Source organism: Callospermophilus lateralis, chromosome 2 (genome assembly GCF_048772815.1).
Source record: "Callospermophilus lateralis isolate mCalLat2 chromosome 2, mCalLat2.hap1, whole genome shotgun sequence".
NCBI classification, from domain to species: Eukaryota; Metazoa; Chordata; class Mammalia; order Rodentia; family Sciuridae; genus Callospermophilus; species Callospermophilus lateralis.
The window spans coordinates 1,186,338-1,206,515 of NC_135306.1; the positions used below are offsets into that span (position 1 = coordinate 1,186,338).

The window sequence follows — 20,178 nt, forward strand, 5'->3', positions numbered from 1 at the left end:
GGAGCCCAGGCAGCACCCCGGGGCCACCTGATAGGCTGGGGCCTTCAAGATCTTGGCCCCTTAGTCCTGGCAGGATGTGTTCCCTGCCTGCCTGCAGCTGGGCCATCCTGTGTCAGCTACCTGTGCCTCCCAGGATGGCAGGTGCCCTCAGGGCCCTCCTCTGTTTCTTACACCCCAGACCAACTCTGACCCCAGAAGTGTGTGCGTGGAAGGGCCTGGCTGCAACATGTTCTTGGACCTTGGACCTCAGCCTTATGGCTCCTGGATTCACTGAGGACACCCTATAACCTCCCCACATTGAGGGGGTAGCCATGTTCCCCCAAAGCCCTCCTGATCCAGAGGTTCCATATACTGAACAGGCAGGACTGGGCAGCAGTTGCGGCCTGCTCAGGGATTGGATGTAAGTGGGTCCTGAGCAGCCAAGTAAAGTACAGCTTCCATATCTCGTCTCCAACTCCCAAATATATGTGCTCTGGAAGGGGTGGCCAATGCTGAGGGCTGGGGACATCCCCCCCCCCCCGGGGGGTTGCTGAGGGCCTGAGGCTCTAATGAAGTTCTGTCCACCAAGCAGTGGGCTTTTTCAGGGCATGGAGTGGCTTTCTGGGCAGGGAGGTGGGTCCCTGGGAAAGGCAAATCTCCCCCTGCCCCCCGTTGCCCTCAAGTGCCAGCCTTGGAGTCAAGTATGTGTTTTATTGAACATTCTGCAGCTTCAGCAGGCGCTGAGCAGGGGGCTCCTGCCTAGCCTCCAGGGACACCTGGCCCCTTTGCTTGAGGTCCCCACAATGCCCCAGCCACACTGTGGACCTGAACAGTGTGTCCAGGGCAGGACGGGTGGCCAGCAGCTCCTCACTCCTCAGGGTGTCCAGGACATTGCTGCCTACTCCGGGCTGCCTTCACCCACTCGAGGATGAGAGCAGCCTCCAGCCTGCGCACCTCCAGGACCGAGTTGGGGTCTTGTGGGTGGGATGCCCTGAAGAGGGCACAGGGGTTGGGGGTACTCAGCTGGACATGCAGACCCCAACCGTCAGGGTGAGCCTCACCCACACCCAGCTGTCAGCCTAGGTGGGACTGCCTGGCTGCACCTGAGGTCTAGGTGGTGTGCTCCCCCGTGGATGGTGACAGCAATGACCGACGCGCTCACGTTCCTCAGAATCTGTCGTTGGTGGGAGGATCTCCTGTCAGGCTCGCAGCTTGTGCTGTGGGCCATAGGCAGCCCCCCTCAGTCTTCCCACCCAGCTGTCAGCATGGGCTCCAGCGGCCCCATTGGAGAGGGAAGGTGAAGGTCAGCGAGCCAGATGTCTGTCCATTTTGAGTAATCAGGAAACGGAAACCAGAAAGTGGGAACAGTAGGGACCGGAGCAGAAGTGGAGGGTGGAATTGAGGGGGCTCAGGGCGAAGCTGGCTCTTTGAGGTTCCCTTGATACCACTCAGCAAAACCAGTGGCCCCGGAGCCAAAAGTTCTCAAGGAGGTCCACAGCTGCCAGACCAGGACTCACCCCGCCCCCTGCCCAGGGGTCTAGGTCACCATTGGAGAAGATGATGTTGCTGGTGGCTCTGAGGTCTGAAAGACACCAAGTGGTGGCAAAGGACCCAGTGTGGCCCTTGGAGCTGTGAACTGTGGCAGGTGCCAATTTAGGGTGCTGCCTAGCAACCCCACCCCCAGCCCTTACCACCGCCCCAGAAGCTGGTCTGCAGCCAGTCCGGCCGAGGCCACACGCCCCACTTATTCAGGCAGTACTGTTGGCGGAGCATGGCGGTGAACGGAAGGGCAGGGAACATGTCCGTCACGTTGTTGCTGTCAAAGGTCAGGTTGATCTCGGTGCAGGCCTGGATGCCCCGCCCCAAGGTCAGGCAGGCAGGGGGGAGTACCCACACCCACATCCAGCCACTCATGCTGCCCATACCCCACACCTGATAGTCCCAGGCCATGGCATCAGGGCCAGTGCCACAGCCAGTGGGGTCCGCACAGCTGTGGTACAGCTGGTAGATGTCGTAACAGTGCGCTGTGCCCGAGGAGTTGTAGACCAGCCCTGGGAGGAGGGATGCTGGAATCAGCAGTGGACACAAATCCTGCACGCTCAGGTTACCAACCCACCCTCCTTGGGAGGGCCCTGCAGGTGGGGAGTCCCTGGGCTCTGCTTGGGGATCTGTGGGGCTCTGCCGTCAGCTCTGCCTCTGGCTCCTGAAGGCAGTCCAGTGTCACCTGACCTTCCCCACTGGCAGGGTGGGGCATGCCGACCTCCATGCCTGGGGACCCCAGGGGCCCCACCGGACAGCACCTCCTGTGGGGACCTTGTTGCCACCCTACAGAGCTTCTGCCCAGCCCTCCTGGCACGGGTTCCGTTTCTGTTCTTCAGCTGCGGTTCATGGCTTTCCTGCCGCAGCCCAGATGGTCACAAGGCAGAGCCCCAGTCCAGGGCTGCAAGTCCTTGCTCCACCCAGCCCCAGACCAGCAGTTGGGTCTCCATACTTGTCCTATGCAAAGCTGAGGGTCAGACTCACCTGTCAGTGCCCGCAGACCCACGATCCTCTGGGCCTCCCTCAGCAGCCGGGCACAGCCAACCTGGGATATAGGGGCAGCAGAGCATCTCAGAGGAGTCCCCTGCCCACAGCCCAACCTTCATGGTCCCAGGATGAGGGTCAGTCAGAGCTGTGGGGATGAACTGACCTGAGTAGGAGCAAGGCCCCGGGGCTGGGATGGCCCCAACCACCCAGGAAGCTGGGCTGGCCTTGCACCTAGAAGAGGCGCCTCACCTTGACAGGGTTGGCAGGCAGGTACCCCATGAAGTCAGTGGGGTACGGGTAGTCCATCATGGCCAGCAGAGTGAAGGCGTTGCGTGCAAACACAAAGAGTTGAGTCAGGTCCTTTGTGTCCAAGAGTGGCTGGCAGGTGCCAAACTCCTGGCTGACCCTGTCACGGGCTACAGGGAAGGGGCAGAGGGAGGCTGCTGGAAGGTTTGGTGGGGCATGGGCCATGGGGGCTGTAGTGGGAGGGGGCTGAGGGGGCAGGCAGGGCAGTGGCCTCGTGGCCCCTCACCTCCCTGTAGGAACAGGTCCCTGATCTGCTGGAAGGCCTCCCGCACGCCCTGGACACACCTTGGACTCTGGCTGTGGAAGGTCTGGAGAACAGACCGCAGTCATTGAAGTAGCTGGCCCAGGCTGGCCCAGGACCCCCAGGCCCTCACTCACCGCTGTGACGTCCCGGAAGAACTGGTTGGAGGTACCAAGGCCCGCGACAGCCAGGACGGGTGCGCTGGCTGCCAGCGCCCCTGCCACCAGGTGGGGGTACTTCATCCTCATGTAGGCGCTGAGCATCCCCCCATAGCTGGGCAGGCACAGGTTAGGGTGCTCAGCCTGTGCTCGGCCGCAGCCCTGCCCTGGCCTCTGGCTGTCCTCCCGCCCTCCACACCCACTTCCTTTGCTTTCCTTGCAGACCACAGGTGTTAAAAGAAGGAACTGAAACTTCCGTGACCACCAGTTCTGACCCTGGCCTCAGTCAGGCACAGCCTTCACTGGGAAAAGGTCCCTGGTGGACATCCCTCTCCTCGGCCCAGCCTGGGGATTGGCTCAGGACCAGTGGGGAGGGCTTCCTGGAGCAGGCAGCACAAGGTCTGGAGCTGCCGTGGACTCGGGAAAGGTGGGGGGTTGGGGCAGAGGGCAGAGGGGACAAGTGACACCTGAGCACTCAGGCTTGGCAGGGGTGGGGTGTTCAGGAGGCCGCACTCTCTCCAGGCCTGACTGGTCTGGACAGGGTGATGGCCACCTTGGGGATTTGGGGTGGGTGTCAGGGAGGAGGACGAGCAGGGGTTCCACCTCTGCCCATGGTGGCCCTGCCAGCCCTCTGCTGGTCTCTGAAGACTCACCTCCCTCCAAAGGCGATGACAGGGCCACCCTGTGCTCCCAGTTTCTGCCGCAGGGTCTGGATCAGCACGGCGTAGTCGGCCAGCGCCTGCTCCACCGTCAGCAGCTCGGTGTACCCGGGCTGCATGGACTTCTCCCCAAACGGGAGCGACTTCCCGTAGTAGCGCTGTGGTGAGGGAGGAAGGCTGACCTGGCTGCCCCCTGTGCCCAGCCGCCGTCTGGGGACCCCTGGAGCTGGCTGGTACGTACGTGCTCCGCAAAGATGAGCAGGGCGCCCTGCTGGGCCGCCAGCTCCACCACAAAGCCTGTGTTGTTGGCCAGAGCCCACACGTCCACCTCGTTCCCCGTGTAGAAGAAGATGGGCCCCTCACCCCTTCGCCAGAACTTGTCTGCAGGGGAGGGGTGGGTGAGGCCAGGGCAGGTGCAACGGGCACCAGGCAGTGAGGACAGGACAGGTGCAGCAGGCAAGTGACAGGGCAGGGCTCACCTGACACCAGCACCCGCTGGTAAAAGGTCTTGTTGCCAAACCTCGCAAAGTTGAAATGGTCCATAAACTGCTCAAAGTACCTCTCCCGAAAGCCAGCGTCCAAGCCTCTGTGGGCTTGAGGGGAGAACAGGGGCTCAGGGACCATCAGGAGCCAGGAGTGCCCAGGGCCTGAAGGGTCAGGGCGGAGGGACCGCTGGATCGACACTCACCCCCAGCCTGGACGTCACCCAGCCCCAGTGTCAGCAGCAGGACCTGTGCCCAGAAAGGGGCCCCACAGTCCAGGGGCACCCTGAACTGGGGCCTCATGTCTGGCTCTGTGAACGGCACCCGGCAGTCACGTGAGCAGGATCACATGACAGTAGGGCAGCCTCATGTGACAATCAGGGCGGGGCTGGTCCTCCTACCGTAGCTGGAACCGGGAGCAGGACTGGCCTGACCCTCCAGTGGGCTTCAGCTTCTGGGTCGTGGCAGGTCCTGAGGGTTCCTGGGCACCCACTGTGTTCCCATGGGGATGGTTGCCATGGGACCCACAAGGCAGACGAGGGCTGGGGCCCAGGGCTGTGTGGGCACAGTGGGCAGGGCACATGTGCCCAGCCAAAGAGGGCCACAGAATGGGGAGAGGGTCCTGGAGGGAGAAGGGAGGGAGCCCAGGCCCCAGGAAGGCCCCGAGGGAGACAGCCGAGCCTGCCCCCACCCAGCAGCCCAGTCAGCTCACCTGCCTGTGGGCCACGCTGGGCAGGGTGTGCTCACAGCCAAGCAGCAGCCAGCTGCCCCGAGCACTGAAGCACAGGGTGACAGGGCTGTGGGGCAGTGTCCTCAGGCAGAGCAAGGCAGGAGGAGAGGCCTGGCCTTCCCCACGGGAGGACTTGGGCTCCAGGAAGGGGCCCCTGATGAAAGCAGGAGCCCAACCATGGAAGTGGGGGTGCCCGGGGCTTGGGCAGGCAGGAACATGGCTGTTCTGCTCCTCTGACTGGCACCCACTGTGCCCACACAAGCACAGGAGGGAGGAGCTGCCTCCCCCAGAGTCCGTCCATGGCCTAGGGGACTCAAGCATGAATGGAGCCATGTCCACCCAGCTGGCCCTGCAGAGAACCCTGTGTGAGCCCCAGAGGGGCTGGAGAGTGCAGAGTCCTGGGTGGGGTCTCAGAGTGGCTCTTCTCTCTTGTCCAGGGCAACAGCCAGGGTCCCCAGAGCCTGTGAGGGTGGGCAAGGCTGATGGTTCCTGTGGAGGTGAGGTTTCTGAGTGACCCCTTGGCACACGTGGCAAGGCCTCTTCCAGAAGATGGCCCTGGACCCAATGCCTATCTTGCCCTCTGGGCATAGCTTCTACAGCGAGTCACCCCCAGCTCCAGGTCACCTCATGTCCTCTACTACTTTCAGCCCGTAGGGCACAGTGGTCACCTGGGGCAGAGCAACCAAGAGCAGGTGAGCCTAGGCACCTGCTGCAGACTTAGAGCTCTGAGGGCCCCTCTCCTTACATCCCCAGGCTGGCCAGGTGTGTGCGTCTGTTGCAGATCTGCAGGACAGAGGGAGAGAGGTACCAGGTGAGGGGCATCCCAGGGGTCTGGGCTGTGGGAGGCCAGGAGTCAGTGACCTAGCCCTCCTCCACCCCCAGTCCACCCAGGCTGCTCAGTGCTTCTGGCCCACCTGCAATGTGTCTGTGGGTCCAGGCCACCTCCTCCCACCTCTCCCAGGTCAGACAGAGATCCTGGGACCATGCCAGCCCCTGACCACTATCCACTCTGCCTGCTCAGACCTCAGAGCTGCTGGCACTGGGGGGACATTGTTCCCAAATCAGTCCAGAGCTCCACTCCACACCTGGTGCACCTGCCTTAGGGCCCTGCTGGTCTCTGTAGTAAACCCATATGGATGTACTCTTAGTGGTGGCGAAGCTGGGATTCAGTGTGATGCATGGTCACTGTTATCTATTTCACAAGCTACTTCAGCACCCCAACAGAACAACCTCCTTACACATTAGTGTCCAGCCCCCTCCAAGCCTGCCAGCATCCTCTGCTCTCCCTGGGAGCTGAGTCCAGGTGTGTCACTGGGTAGACTCAGCAGTGCCCAGAGGTGACTACACCCCCGCTGTGTAAGTCCCTGCTTTTCCTGGCTGATCCACTGTAGATGTCACCACATTGTGTGTGTCCATTCACCTGTCAACAGACCCTTGAGTTGCTCCATATCTTTGCTTTTGTGAATAAACTGCGATAAATACAGGTGTACAATACTACCCGAGTCCCTATTTTCAATTCCTTTGTGCATGAACACAGAAGTGGGTTTGCTGGCCAGACATGGAGGTGCATGTCTGTAATCCCAGTGACTCCGGAGGCTGAAACACGAGGATCACAAGTTGGAGGTCACCCTGGGCCACTAATAAGACCCTGTTCCTCCATTCCATAGCTGTCTTTTTTGGGGGGCAGGGGTACCGGGGATTGAACTCAGGGGCACTCAACCACTGAGCCACATCCCCATCTCTATCTTGTATTTTATTTAGAGACAGGGTCTTACTGAGTTGCTTAGCACCTTGCCATTGCCAAGGCTGACTTTGAACTCGCTATCCTCCTTCCTCAGCCTCCCGAGCCGCTGGGATCACAGGTGTGTGCCACCACGCCCAGCTACGGCTATCTCTTTGCTCTGTTGATAGTGTCCTAGTGTCCTTCCTGTGCATGGATAGGGGCATCTTTCTCCTTATTCAGATCTTTCCTTTCTGCAACAGCACTTGGTGGTTTTCAGTGTGTTTTACTTCACTGATTAAATGTGCCTTTAGGTGTTTTATTCTTGTAGATGCTGTTGTAAATTTATTTTTTAAATAAATTTTATTTATTTTAAACTCTCAGGGTTTTTTTTTTTAGTTGTAGTTGTACAAAATATCTTTTTTTTTTTAAAGAGAGAGTGAGAGAGGGGAGAGAGAGAGAATTTTAATATTTATTTTTTAGTATTTGGTGGACACATCTTTGTTTGTATGTGGTGCTGAGGATCGAACCCAGGCCGCACGCATTCCAGGTGAGTGCACTACCACTTGAGCCACATCCCCAGCCCTGGACATAATATCTTCATTTAATCTGTTTATTTTTATGTGATGCTTTTATTTTTATGTTTATGCCTCGTACGTGCTAGGCGAGTGCTCTACTGCTGAGCCACAGCCTAGCCCCTGGAATTTCCTTTTTAGATTGTTCTTGATGGTGCGTGGAAATGTAGCTGGAGTTGTTCATTGATTTCAAACCCTACAACTTTACTGCATTTTCTTACCAGTTCTAGCAGCTTTTGTGTGGAACTTGGGGGGATTTTATACGTATGGGCTCCTATCATCTGTAGGTAGACACAGTTTTGCACCTTTCCTCCACAGCTGCCTGGCTGGCCTTCCAGTGTGACGGTGAATGGCAGTGGGGAAGCAGGCCTCTGCCCTGACCCTGATCCTGGAGGACAAGCTCCCGAGCACTGCCACTGAGCTTGATGTTAGCTGTGGGTTTCTCATGAGACCTCTATGACGTGGCAAGGTCCCCTTCCACCGTGGAAGGCACCAGCAGCTATTACGCCTTTTCTGTGCCCACTGAGAGTGACTGTGACTTTTCCCTTCTGCTCACACAGCATGGTCTGCTATTCTGGTGGGTTTCTGATATAAACCACCCCCGAATCATGCTGGTAAGTCCCACTTGGGTGCTTTGAACTCCCAGTCCTCCTGCCTCAGCCTCCTGAACCTCTGGGATCACAGGCGTGCACCACCACACCCAGGTGGTTAATGTACTTTGCTCCTCACTTTTAAAGTGTCATTCCTGCCAGGTTCAGGGCACACACCTGCCATCCCGGTGCCTTGGGACACTGAGGCGAGAGGATCCCAAATTCAAGGAAGGATAGCCTGGGCAACTTAGCAAGACCCTGTCTCAAAATGAAAAGTTGAACCAAAAAGAGCTGGTGGTACAACGCTCAGTGTACAGCACCCCTGGGTTCAGTCCCCAGGACCACAATATGTAAATGATCATCCCACTTACTTCTGGCCCCTGTGATTGTGATGGGGAATCGGCCATTAATCTCCCTGGAGAGGCCTTGTCTGTGACAGGTCTCTCCTGCTGTTTGAAGGTTCCCTTTGTGTTTTGAGAGTTCTGTACTTGAGTGTTGGTGGCAAAGGCTTGGTTCCCAGTCAGGTACTGTTGGGAGGTGGGGCCTTTTGGGAGGTCCCAGTGTCACTGGAGGCAAGCCCCAAAGGAGCCTGTGGGGTCCTGGCCCCTTCCCTTCTCTGCCTTCTGGCCCCAAGGGCCTAGAGGCTCTCCACACCCACACACCCCGTGACCTGCGGCCTCACCACAGCCCCAAAGCAGCAGGCCCAGTCTGCATTAAGACCTCTGAAACCCGGGGCCCAGATGAATCTTTCCCTTTTATGATCACCTCAGGTATCTTGTGGTGAAGAAAAGCTTGTCACAGCTTTGGTACCAAGGGGTGGGGCAGTCTGGGGGATCGTGATAACTGACACGTGACTTAGGTTTGGGAGAATTTGGAGGAGCAGCCCGGAGGAAGCCTGAAGCTGTCTGTGGAGCTTTGTGGTGATGGTGGGGGCTGTGGAGCCAGGAGTGCTGGTGGGGGCGGCCCAGGTGGCAAAGGGTGGCATTTCAGGTGGAAATGAGGAACTCAGGAACTAGACCAAAAGCCATCTTGGTTACACTGAGGCCAAACTCCAAGGCGATGGGCAGACCTCAGTGTGGGTGTCACCTGCTGCTTTTAGACAAACCAGGGAGGGTCAGGAGTGAAGAGGGAGATTGGGAGATTTGCAGCCTGGATGGGAGAGGAGTGTAGGTCAAGTGCAGCCCAGGACAGTGCAAGGATGCAGGGCCAAAAAAAAAAAAAATCAGCTATTTCTGCACCGAAGCAATACAATAAACCAGGAGTCACTCAGAAAGGGGGAGATAGGAATCTGCATCCGACTTTCCAGGGCAGTCTGAGAAAGGAGCCTTGGGTGCCTGATGTGCCCAAAGCCACCAGGAATCAGTTTCTCACCAGCACTGAGGCTGCTGGAGTCATGTTTCAGGTGCCTGAGGGTCCGTGTTGATGCAGGCTTGCCGTTCAGGGGACGCTGGATGGCAGCATGCCGCATGCAGGGATTACAGGGTCATGAGGCTTCCACCAAGATTTCAAAGAAAGCCTGTTTGGGAAAGCATGGCATGGGGCGGAGTTCCTGCAAGCAGCCCCAACAGGAGGCCCCAGGGGCAGGAGCCCGCGCCTGACAAGGGAAGCTGCAGGCAGAGGTAAGCCTGCCAGAGACTGGCCTCCAGGGAGCTGGAGTTGGGGGGCCACACACACCATGCCCCAGCACCTCTGGGTCTCAGACACAGCTCCCTCTAGAAGAGTGGTGAGGCAGCCGTGGAGTCCCAGGGCCCTGCTGCGTGTTCTCCTGCCCCTCCTGATTCCCCTGCTCTGCAGGGCCCACAGCCTGGACCCCCCCTTGGTTCCCACCTCCTGTCCATGCTTGGCCCACCTGCATCTGTGTGGAAGCCCTCCTGGTCCCACCATCCCTCCCTTCTTGGGATCATCTTTGCACAGCTCTGCCGGCAGTCCCCTCAAACGTGGCTCCAGGGAAACCATGTATCTCAAGGAGGCTGGAGCAGGAGGAGTTGCCCCCAGCAGCTGTGAGAGCTCCCCATGCCTCCCAGCCCTTGGGCTGTCTCAGCCCTGGTGAGGGGCCAGGTGGGGGGCACAAGGGGGTTCCTGGGCACCCCAGAGCGGTCTCCACTCCAGGTGTGGACTCCAGTTCCCACAGGACCCCCAAGCTCCAGCCCTCAGACAGCTGTGCACATTTGGCTCCCATTCCCACCACCTGTGTGCTCCTTGAAAACTGCCCCCGTCTGGGTAGCGACCAATCTCAGCACCTTGTTTATTGTTAGTACCCATCTGTGGAGTGAAGATGGGGCAGTCTTTCAAGAGCTGATCGCCTCTTGAGAGTGGGCTGGGCTCGTATGTAGTAGGGGTGTGAATAAGAAGGGGAGGTCTGTGATGGAGACAGTCCTGCTCCTCAAAGGCACCCTGCAATGACTTGGAGCACCGTACCCACGTCACATTCCTGGTTCACTGCTGTACTGTTGTCATGTAAGACACAAAAGTGTGCCAGGCACGCTGGTGCAGGCCTGTAATGCCAGAAACTCGGGAGCCTGAGGCAGGAGGATCACAAGTTCAAGGCCAGCCTCAGCATCTTAGCAAGACCCCATCTCAAAAAATAAAAAGGGCTGGGATATAGCTCAGTGAAAAAGCACCCCTGTGTCAATCCCCAGCACCAAAAGACAAAAACAAAGGCACCCAACACGGGGGAAGTTGGGTAAGCACAGGAGACCTCCCTGTCCTTGTACCCATGTGGAGGAGTAATCGAGTTTTTCTTCTTTTTAGTTCTTCCAAGAATTTACCCAACTAACTGTACTTGTATACAAGAGGTTTCATAATGGTTCCAGTCATGGCCATGAGGCACAGCCGTGGGCAGGACGGGGGCCTGAGGCTCGTCTCATGCCCTGGGTCCTCTATTGGCCTGTGCAGCAGCTACAACAAGGTGCTAAGGGACGTGATCTGCTGAGGTTTGCAGTGATACCACTGTGGGGCCAAGCACAGGTGGAAAGGCACGGGCCTGACACGGCCCTCTTGCTCAGGCTGCGACGACGGGCATGCCCCGTAGGGGTCCAGCTTCTAGACAGGGACGAGTGGGGGCTGCAGGGCTGGGGCCAGTGGCCGTGACAGTGCAGGGCACTTCCCACAGTGGAGGGTGGGTGATGCTGGTGAAGATGACGCCTCGTTCAGAGCACAGGAGAGGGCCAGAGCACCAAAGGGGGGCGCTGAGCCAGTGTCCCCAAGAGCCTGGAGGAGCCCAAGCGCCAGGATCTGTCAAAAGCTGCAGGTAGGCAGGGCAAGAGCTGCACTCCTGACCCAGCTGATTGTGACTAATGAGCAACCACCCAGGGGGTCCCCAGCACTGGCCTCACTGGTTCCTGGGGGGAAGCACTCAATCTGCAGCCACAGCCCTGTAGACATGACCGAGAGCAAGGGAGGGGTCAGTGTGCAGCCCAGCTGCTCAGAGCCTTTGCTGTGGACAGCCAGACCTCCTGTCGGCCTCCATGTGGCACGCAGGGTGAGGACCCCAGCCTCACCCATTACTGGTTCAGCTGCCAAGGAGGGAAGGGACAGCCCCTTAACAAGCCCCTTTGGGGCAATAAAACCTGTCAGCTCATTCCATTTCCCCATCTGAAGTCTCAACAGTGCCTCAGCCACAGCCAGTGTGCCTTCCCCATCTCTGTCGAGAATGTGCTGGGCCTACATGTCAGAGTGGCTTCCAGAGAGACAGGGTCATCCCCACCACTGGGCTCTCCAGATGTACACATCCCTCCTACCCCATCTGATGCCTCTTTTCAGTATCATTCTCCTGAAACCCTTGGCCTCCCAGCTAGATCCCAGTGCCAGAAACGAAGCCCAAAAGCCCATGGCAGGCTGGTGGTCACTTGTGTCTGCAGGTGATGGAGGAGGGGGCATCCCATTCAGTGGAGGAGCATCTTCCCTTCTGGGTTCTGCAGGCTGAAGGTGCACAGCAGTCTGCATTCCAAGGAGTCGCAGGACACGGCTGCTTCTCCATCCAAGGGCTACCGTGCTGCAGGCCTGGGAGAGTCACATCTCCTGCAGCCTCAGAACCCTGGCCTGCTCCTCATCCAGGATGAATGGGGACTGCAGCTCCCGGCCTTGCAGGTACATTTCCAAACCCTGAAACAATTAGATCACGATGTCCAGCAACCACCTCTCAGCTGCCCATTTCTGCCTGGAGCCAGGGAGGGTCAGCAGAGAGATAGTGTCCCTGCTCAGTGAGTGACTGGCCTGAGACTCAGGCCTTGGTCATTCCTCCACAAAGGACTCTGGACACCTTCCCCCACCTATACCCCAAAAGGTCCTCTTTAAGGAAACTTTTACCTCATTGGTAAACTGAGGCAGGGCTGTGACTTGCCCACTCTGCACCCAGCTTCCCCAGAGCCTTCCTCTGGCTCACACCACCAGACCCCATAAAAGCCCCAGACAGGAATGGGCAGCTCTCACCTCTCCAGAGTAAGACACCAGGGGCGATATCTCACAGATGGCCGGAGGGTCTCCATCTGGGGGTAAGCTGGGGGAAGTCCATGGGTCAGTATCTGCCTCCTGTGCATGCCCTGGACCCCACCAGCATCCCATGTGCGGAGCATGCCCTGGACCCCGCCCCCCCCAGCGTCCCTTGGCAGCCGAGCTCCACACACAGGCCCCCTTCCCAGCACTCTGCCTCTGTGCACTCAGCCATCCCCCAAGGCACAGGCTCTGGCCTGGGCTAGAATGTAGCCCACACAGCCGAGACAGCCAGGTCTCGCTCAGCTGCAGATAGCTGGGGAGTCGGAAGCCAAATGTCCTATCCTTTCCAGTCCTGAGTCGGAGAACCTGCTGTCTTCTGACAGCTCTGCCTGGGTCTTCCTCAAAGCTTGTAAGTTCAGAGTCTAAGCCCCCTGCCCAGCAGAACTCAAGGATGAGACAGAGTGCAGGCTGACTCTCTGGGTGTGTGACCAGCAGCACGTGGTAGGGTGCTAGAGCAAAAGCCCCCCCAACCGGGACAGTGACCGAGCCCTGGCCCCTCCAGGCCACACCCCAGGGCTACTCACCAGGACAGTGCAGGAAGCTGGGCCCCGTGTGCATCCAGGAAGCGGGCCCCAGCCTGCAGAGCCCACCGGTAGTGCTGAGCAAGCAGGGCCCGCCTGGCGGTGGAAGGGTTGTCCCTGCTGGCCGCCTCAGCATTCTTCAGCGGGGAAAACTCCTCCTCCCGAAGCACTTCAAAGGCAACAAAGTTCCTGGTGGGGAGAAGGGCTGGTCATCCTGGGCCCAGCCAGTAGCCCTGGTCTGGGCAGGCAAGGGGGGCCCTGTTCTCAGGGAGTCTGTTCCCAAGAGCAGCAGATCCAGGGAGGGTCTTCCCTCCAAGTCAGCTTCTTCCCACTGCCTCTGCCCAAAGCCTGGAGCCAGCCAGGGTAAGGCTCAAGGGCACTGGGAGCCACCAGCCACCTGCTGATACTCCTGAGTAGGAAGGGCGAGGGCAGTGGATGTCCAGGAGGGGCACCCATGTCTCCCCACCAGCCAGCTGCCCAGATGTCCCCTTTTCCCCACCCTGGGCCACTTCCTCAAGAAAGGAATGCTCTCTGGCCTTCTCCCCAGACCTGTCCACAGCCTCCCAGTCCCTTGGCCCCTCACCGAGCCTCCACTTCCCTGCCTGGATGGGCCTCAGGATCCACCACCAAAAAAGAGTCAAGAAGGAAAAAATAATGACTTCTACCACGAACCTAGCAAATGGGAACACATCAAACACGAACTTCTCCATCTTGATGCCATTTGGCTTCAGCGGCATCACCAGGTTTCCCCCCTCATCCACGTAGGGAACCTTCTTCACAGCCACATGTGGCTGTAGCAAGGGCTCACAGTCCCTGGGGGGCAGGAGGATAGGGGGGAGTCAGACAGGACACCTCTGGGATCCCTGTCCCCACCTCTTGGTGCACCTGGTCAGGCAGGGCAGGCTGGTAGTAGGGTGCCCAGGCATAGGTGAGGAGGCCCAGTCAGATCTCTGAGGAGGGCACAGCTCCCTGCCCAGGCTAATGGAAACCAGCAAGTCATAGGGAAGAGATGGTGTCTGAGGGCAAGGAAGCCCACAAGCAGAAGACAGGCTTGACCACAGAGCCCCACACGGGTCACCCACAGAATGCATCCCAGGTGGATCTCCTGGGTCCTGGGCTTAAAAACAGGAACTTTTTCCACCCAACCCCACAGGCCCAGTGGCCGTGGCCCTGGCCCATCTGGCATGCTGGCCTTTGGTCATGGTAGGCAGCTCTCGCTGGGCTTCCACAGTCTCCTGTTGGCTACCTAGTGATGGTCTGGAGGAAGTCGCGGGTGAAGAAGTGATTGCAGATGTTGCCTGCATTGTAAATCAGGCCACCATCGGTGCCACGTAGATGGGCGACCTCAGGGTTGATCTCACTGTACTCCACCACTTGGGGGACCCCATCCAGCTGGCACACCACGCCCACAGGCTCCTCAGGGTACGCCTTTTCCACCACCTGCAGTCACGAGGGATGGGCTCAGCACTGGGTGAGGCCGGGCTGAGTGTGAAGGGTTTGGTGTTGGGGCGGGGCTTGGCGCTCACCTTGGCCCCACAGTCAGCACCCTGCAGCACACAGAAGCCAATAAAGACGGGGTCAGCCAGCCGCACCAGGATGTTGTCCACACAGTACACATGCACAAACTCCACTCCCCGAAGCTCCATGTCCTCCAGGATACGGTGGTCCTCTAGAGCGCAGTAGAGACCCCCGTTGCCATCTGCAGAGGGAGAAAGAAATGGGCCTTATCACTGGCTCCAGCCAGGCCTCGCCCACTAGTCCAAGAAATGTTGCAGGTGGGCATGCCCCGACATTCACCATCAAATAACTGTGGCTGTACCATGCGACAGATGGCAATCAATGCCCAGAGAGGAGACCCGACTGGCCTACGATTAGACAGCCTCCCAGCAGCACATCCAGCCAGGGATCCAGGCCTCTGGACCCCCAGCTGCACTGAGATCCAGGCTGGGTGGCCCCTTCTTGTCTCAGTGATGGGTGGTACCTGGGGCCATGGCAACTTTGTCTTTCCGCTCCAGTATGGCCCTGCCCTCTAAGGTCACAGCAGGTAGCATGCGCTGTTCAAACAGGACCACGTTGGCAGGGTCTAGGTGGAAAAAGTCATGCTCCTTGAAGAACTTGGCAGTGGGCCCCAGTGTGAACTCACTGGTCATGATGTACCTGTAGAGGAGACTGTGGTGAGCTGGCTCCAGGGCTCCTGACCACTCTGCCAAAAGGGGCTGTGTAAGAAGGGCACTGGGGTCCAGACTGGGGCCTGTCAGACCTCAGCCTGGGTGGGTTTGGGGCTTTATCCAGGGCTGTGCTGGTGTGGGGGATCGGGCCTTGGTGTGGGGCAGGGCTGGTACCACATGGGGAGGTCACTCTGGGGTTAAATGGGACAGGGAGGACACACCAGGGCACGGTGCAGTGAGTCCCATGGCGCTCGCCAGCCAACTGCTCCACCCGCCGGATGCGTTCCGCCTGCAGCTGGTACAGGGTCTTCTGGCTGGGCAGCCCCACATCATACATGCCCTTGGGGTAGGTGACACCCAGCCGAGTGCCCTGCCCGCCAGCCAGCAGCAGGACTGCCACCTTGTTCAGGGCAATCTGGCGGAAACCTAGGGGTAAGGGTACACCTGGGGCTGTGGCTACAGGACCTCGGGACTAGTACGCGCGAGTGGGGAGCGGGAGCGCTGGAAGGCAAACCAAATTCCCCGAGTCCTGCTTGGTGGGCATGACTCCTTCTGGCCCGCAAGAGTCGCCACCCGCCACCGAGACCTCTGCACCGCCTACCTTCCTCCTCCCAACGCCGCCGGGTCTCGGGGTCGCAGAGCCTCGCTCGGCCCACGCGCTCCGGAGGCAGGGGCCGCAGGCGCGCGGCCAGGCCGGGTGGCGGGCCGGAGGCGCGCGCCCAGGCCGCCACCGCCCGTCTACAGTGCTCGCGCAGCGCGTCGGGCTCGAGCGGCGCCAGCTCAGCCAGCAGCGCGGCGCGCGGCCCCGGGGCCAGCTCGGCCCAGAAGCGCAGAAGATGCTCCTGGCCCGCGCGCTGAAGCTGGGCGCGCACGTCCGATTCCGAGGCCATGTCGTCGCCGTCGCCGCAAGACTGGTTGGCACTCGTGACCCGCGCGCTCCGTCCGACTAAGGTCACGAGACCCGGCGGGCGGCGCCTACCCTGGCTGGGCGGGCCCAAGGTGCCCCCCTTGACCCGGACCGGGCCCTGCAGCGGCCGCAGACTCCCCCTCCCTGCCCCGTCTCCAGACTGGCCCCGCCCCACTCCGGGGCCTCCCTGTCCCTGGATTCGTCCCCGGAGCTTGCGTCCGGGTTCCTGCCCCGCTCTTGGCTTTGGCTCCGCCCCAGGCCCTCTCTATCCCCGCCCCTCCCCGCTCCGCTCCTAGGAAGCGGGAGAAAGTTTGCGGTAATTCGCGCAGGAGAGGGTGCAAGAGCTGGACCGTAGCACCGGAGGCGAAGGGGCGACCGAGCTGAGGCCGCGGCGCCCGTCAGGGGATCGGTGACCCGGCCGGCCAGGCGTGGGGGATGACCGGCTCTAACCCTGCCTGGTCACAGCCGAGCGGCCGGCAAGGGCCTCTAGGAGGAGTCAAACCCTGGTCTGGGCTGAGAGCGGTGGAGCCAGATCTAGCCGGCCGGCTGCTAAGAGGACTGTCCCGCGCGGGCGGGGGGCTCCCTTTTCGCGGGGGGTCGGATACTTCCCACAGCCCACTGCCCTAGCCCCCCGCGCCTGGTTATCTATCACATATTAAGAGATCTTGCTTCTTCTGAAGCCTCTTGTGAAGAACAGGAAGGCATAGTTTCAGCCATCTGGGGAAAAAAATCTTAGAAACTAGCTTTATTAAGTCTAAAAGTAAAGCATGCTTTTAAAAAGTTCAAGTAGTGTTCTGGACCCAAAATGTAAAGGGGCTTTACCCTCAGGTCTGCCCCTGACAAGACAGTGTGTCTCCCTGAGTCGGGAAGCCCACAGGAACCAGGCCCACAATAAATACCCCTAGACCAGAAGATGGTGCCCCCCAGTCTATGTGTGTGTGAGGGGGTGGTGGTGCTGGGGACTGAACCCAGGGCATTATGCATGCAAGGCAAGCACTCTACCAACTGAGCTGTATCCCCAGTCCCCTCACCCCCAGTCTTAAACTTGCCTCAGGCCTTCCTGGTCCTCCTGCCTGACCACTCAGCCTCAGAAAGCCATGTGACTCAGGGCTGCTGCCTCCCTGCATTCTCAGGGGCCTGTCCCTAGGGCTACAAGTAAAATGAAGGAGGGGTGCTGGGCCTGTTGCTCAGTCCCCATCTCCTTAGATCAGCACAAGTTTGTTGACTGAACAAGGCCTAGCATCGCTGTGACTGGGCTGTGGCCAACAGGCAGGGAGCTTGCTGAATGAATGGCCACTCTGTTCTGCTCTGATGGTTTGTGCGGTAGAAAGGCAGCCACTGGCCATCTTCCGAGGTGGAGGGACTGGAAGTAGGGAATTGTGTAAGCAAAACAGGCTCCACACCCCAGGCCAGGGTCCATAGACAGACATCCTTATCACCCTTGTAGGGCTGGGCAAGAGAGAAGGCACGTGCCCTTTGAACCCAGATATCAGAACAATTTTTTTTTTTTTTTTTAGTTGTAAATGGACAGAATGCCTTTATTTGTTTATTTCTATGTGGTGCTAGGGATGGAACCCAGTGCCTCACACAGGCTAGGCAAGCGCTCTGCCACTGAGCTATAGTCAAAGCATGAATTCTTAAACCCTCTGGGTCAGGAGCCCCCAAAACCTGCTTTAAGACAGGGGTGGAGGTAGGATCAGTGCCTTTGGAAAGTTAAGGTTTGTGCAGCCAGAGGCACTCCTAGGACCAGAAGAATGGACCTCCTTGGACAAATAGAGACATGAAGTGTCAGCAAGGCCAAGGTGGACAGCAACCTGTGGACACCTGCGGAGGCAGGCTTGTGGCCAATTCACCTTGGCTTAGGGCCTTGTCCCAGGGATTCAAGGGAGCAGGGCCAGAGGCCGTAACCCTGTGAAAGACTTCAGGGACTGGACAGCACTTGCAGGTCCCTCTCTCCATGCCCAGTGCTGGGGCTACACTGGGGCAGAGGGGCCTGGCCACATGCCCACCTCCCCCAGAGGAGCTCTGGGCTGGTACATGAGAACGATTAAAACTGGGATGGGTGCCTCAAAATAAGTCATAGGAGGGCTCTAGAAGGGCCAGGGGTGATGGCAAAACTGAGAGCTTCCAAGTTGGTGAAAGGTCAAGCTGGGCTGGGAAGCAGCTTGGAGGGGGGATGTGGTCAGAGCTCAGGCCAGGCAGAACATAGGGGCTATGACTCAGTCCACACCTGAGGCCAGGCACTGACTCCACCAGGGCCATCCAGGGGCCATGGGGAAACCACAGGCCCAGAGCCAGCTAAGGCTACCTCCCCTAGGGTTTTGGACACTCTGAGAAACCCTGTTTCCTCTGCACAATATGCTCAGGTTAGCTGGGGGCCCTGCCTGGCCTGGGCACTGCTGGTAGCTGACTTGCATACCCACGCTGACCTCCAGTCCAGTCCCACAGAGCTGGCCCTTGGCCTCCCCATCCCATAGGCCTTATCCTGGCTTGTGTCCCACCCAAAGATGGCCTTTCCACTGTGGCCTCTTTAGATAAGGTTTCCTGTGTCCTGTCTGTCTCCTGAGCACCATGGTGAACCAGGACAATGTTATTAGGTCTGGGAGTGGCCTCACCCTCTCCCAAACAGCACAAGGACTCTTGGGGGGATAGCCATCCTAGCCAAGCATCTAAGGTAGGGGTGTATAACTGGGCCTTGGGGGGTAGAAGGATCAGTACCTGGGAAAAGTTTTTGTTTGTTTGTTATTGGGTACTGGGGATTGAACATCCTAGGGGCACTTAACCACTTAGCTCATCTCCAGCCCTTTTTATTTTTTATATTGAGACAGGGTCTCACTAAGTTGCTTAGGGCCTTGCTAAGTTGCTGAGGCTGGCTTTGAACTTGTGATCCTCCTGCCTCAGCCTCCCAAGCCACTGGGATTACAGGCTTATGCCACCAGCCTGGCTATTTTTTAAGACAGGGTCTCATTAAGTTGTTTAGAGCCTCCATAATTGCTGAGTCTGGCCTTGAACTTGCAATTCTCCTGCCTCAACCTCCCAGGTCACTGGGATTACAGGCATGCTCCATTGCACCCAGCTCTGGATGAAGTTTTGAAGAGCATATATATCAGCCAGGAGTAGATACAGAGGAGAGGGCCTTCCTGGTAGGAGGGCCACCAGGCACAGAGCTTAGGGGTGAGGAAATGAGGGTACACTAAGGACTGGGGCAAGTGGAGTACTGAAAGGAGAGTAGGTATGGGAAGATGAGTCTGTAGAGGATCGTTGACTTGCCACTAAAAGGGGAACCAGGAATAGGCTTCCGTGACCAAGCTCCATGGGGTGACTCTGAGATCATAGCCTTTTGGGGGCCCTACCCAAATTCCTTACCCTGAAAGAGTGTATAACCCCATAGAGCAGTAGAGCCAGGGGAGTTGGCCATGACAACTGCCCCGGAGCCTGAGACACAGGCACTGTGCTCTGGGCCTGAGACACAGAGGACCCAGGAGAGAGGCTGGCTGAGGCCTACCCAGGAGGTGCTGAAGGGAGGCCTCTGGGCAGGAGCCTGTCCAGAGGTGTTCTGGAAACGAATAGAGTACTTAGAAAGCAGAGGCAGCAGGAAACATGTGGGTGACACTCAGTGTCCAGGAGCCAGGGTGGGGGTGGATGGGACCAGGGCAGGTCCTAGAGGACAGGCAAAGGTGGAGGCAGGGGTCCAGCCAGACAGTGCCTAAGCACCTCATGCTCCTGGAGGGCGCTCCTAGTTATCCTGGAGCAAGAATACCTGCTAAGGACCTCATCTGGAGTAATTTGATCCCTGCTAGAAACAAAACAGAGGCTGAAACAGAGGATGGGGGGGGGGGGGGGGGGACAAAGTTGTGAGACCCAGGAGGAGGTATCCGCAGAGCACCAGGAGCCCAAGGGAACTGGTTACCAGATGGGCATCTGGGGACACAGGAGAAAGTGGCTTTGTTCTGGAGCCGGCAGGACAGGCCAGTCTGGAAGTGGAGGCAAAGGAGGAGCTAGTAGCGGTGGAGACAGAGAGGCCTCTGTGAGGGGGAGCGTCCAGCTGGCTGGAGCCTGTGATCCTCTTGGGGCCTTCCTCCTGCAAGAGAAGGAGGCCTCAGAGTCTGCTGGGACTTGTGG

At 58.7% G+C, this 20,178-nt stretch overlaps 2 protein-coding genes and 1 long non-coding RNA gene across 5 annotated transcripts; 1 reads left to right on the plus strand and 2 right to left on the minus strand.

The window, feature by feature from the left end:
- Nucleotides 1–670: 670 nt before the first annotated feature.
- On the minus strand, nt 671–4,771 carry Dpp7 (dipeptidyl peptidase 7). Its single transcript, XM_076845032.2, has 13 exons — nt 4,558–4,771; nt 4,349–4,462; nt 4,111–4,250; nt 3,864–4,027; nt 3,190–3,325; nt 3,038–3,119; nt 2,755–2,921; nt 2,503–2,563; nt 1,912–2,030; nt 1,671–1,827; nt 1,497–1,561; nt 1,083–1,153; nt 671–970 (listed from the first exon to the last, which is right to left on the minus strand). The coding sequence occupies exons 1-13, from the start codon at nt 4,652–4,654 to the stop codon at nt 847–849; spliced, it is 1,497 nt and encodes a 498-aa protein (XP_076701147.1). The 5' UTR covers nt 4,655–4,771; the 3' UTR covers nt 671–846.
- Nucleotides 3,006–7,066, plus strand: LOC143392177 (uncharacterized). 2 transcript variants are annotated; one of them, XR_013090316.2, is made up of 4 exons: nt 3,006–3,279; nt 3,434–3,609; nt 3,905–4,102; nt 5,835–7,066. It is a non-coding gene; the product is annotated as an uncharacterized LOC143392177 (long non-coding RNA). The 2 variants fall into 2 exon arrangements; XR_013090315.2 differs by having other exon boundaries at nt 3,006–3,609.
- Nucleotides 7,067–10,183: 3,117 nt separating this feature from the next.
- On the minus strand, nt 10,184–16,061 carry Uap1l1 (UDP-N-acetylglucosamine pyrophosphorylase 1 like 1). Of its 2 annotated transcripts, XM_076845030.2 has the most exons (9): nt 15,751–16,061; nt 15,371–15,575; nt 14,963–15,138; nt 14,508–14,680; nt 14,228–14,421; nt 13,654–13,794; nt 12,985–13,170; nt 12,398–12,464; nt 10,184–12,070 (listed from the first exon to the last, which is right to left on the minus strand). In XM_076845030.2, the coding sequence occupies exons 1-9, from the start codon at nt 16,037–16,039 to the stop codon at nt 11,978–11,980; spliced, it is 1,524 nt and encodes a 507-aa protein (XP_076701145.2). In that variant the 5' UTR covers nt 16,040–16,061; the 3' UTR covers nt 10,184–11,977. The 2 variants fall into 2 exon arrangements, with proteins under 2 accessions (XP_076701145.2, XP_076701146.2); XM_076845031.2 differs by lacking the exon at nt 15,371–15,575 and having other exon boundaries at nt 14,963–15,064.
- Nucleotides 16,062–20,178: the final 4,117 nt, after the last annotated feature.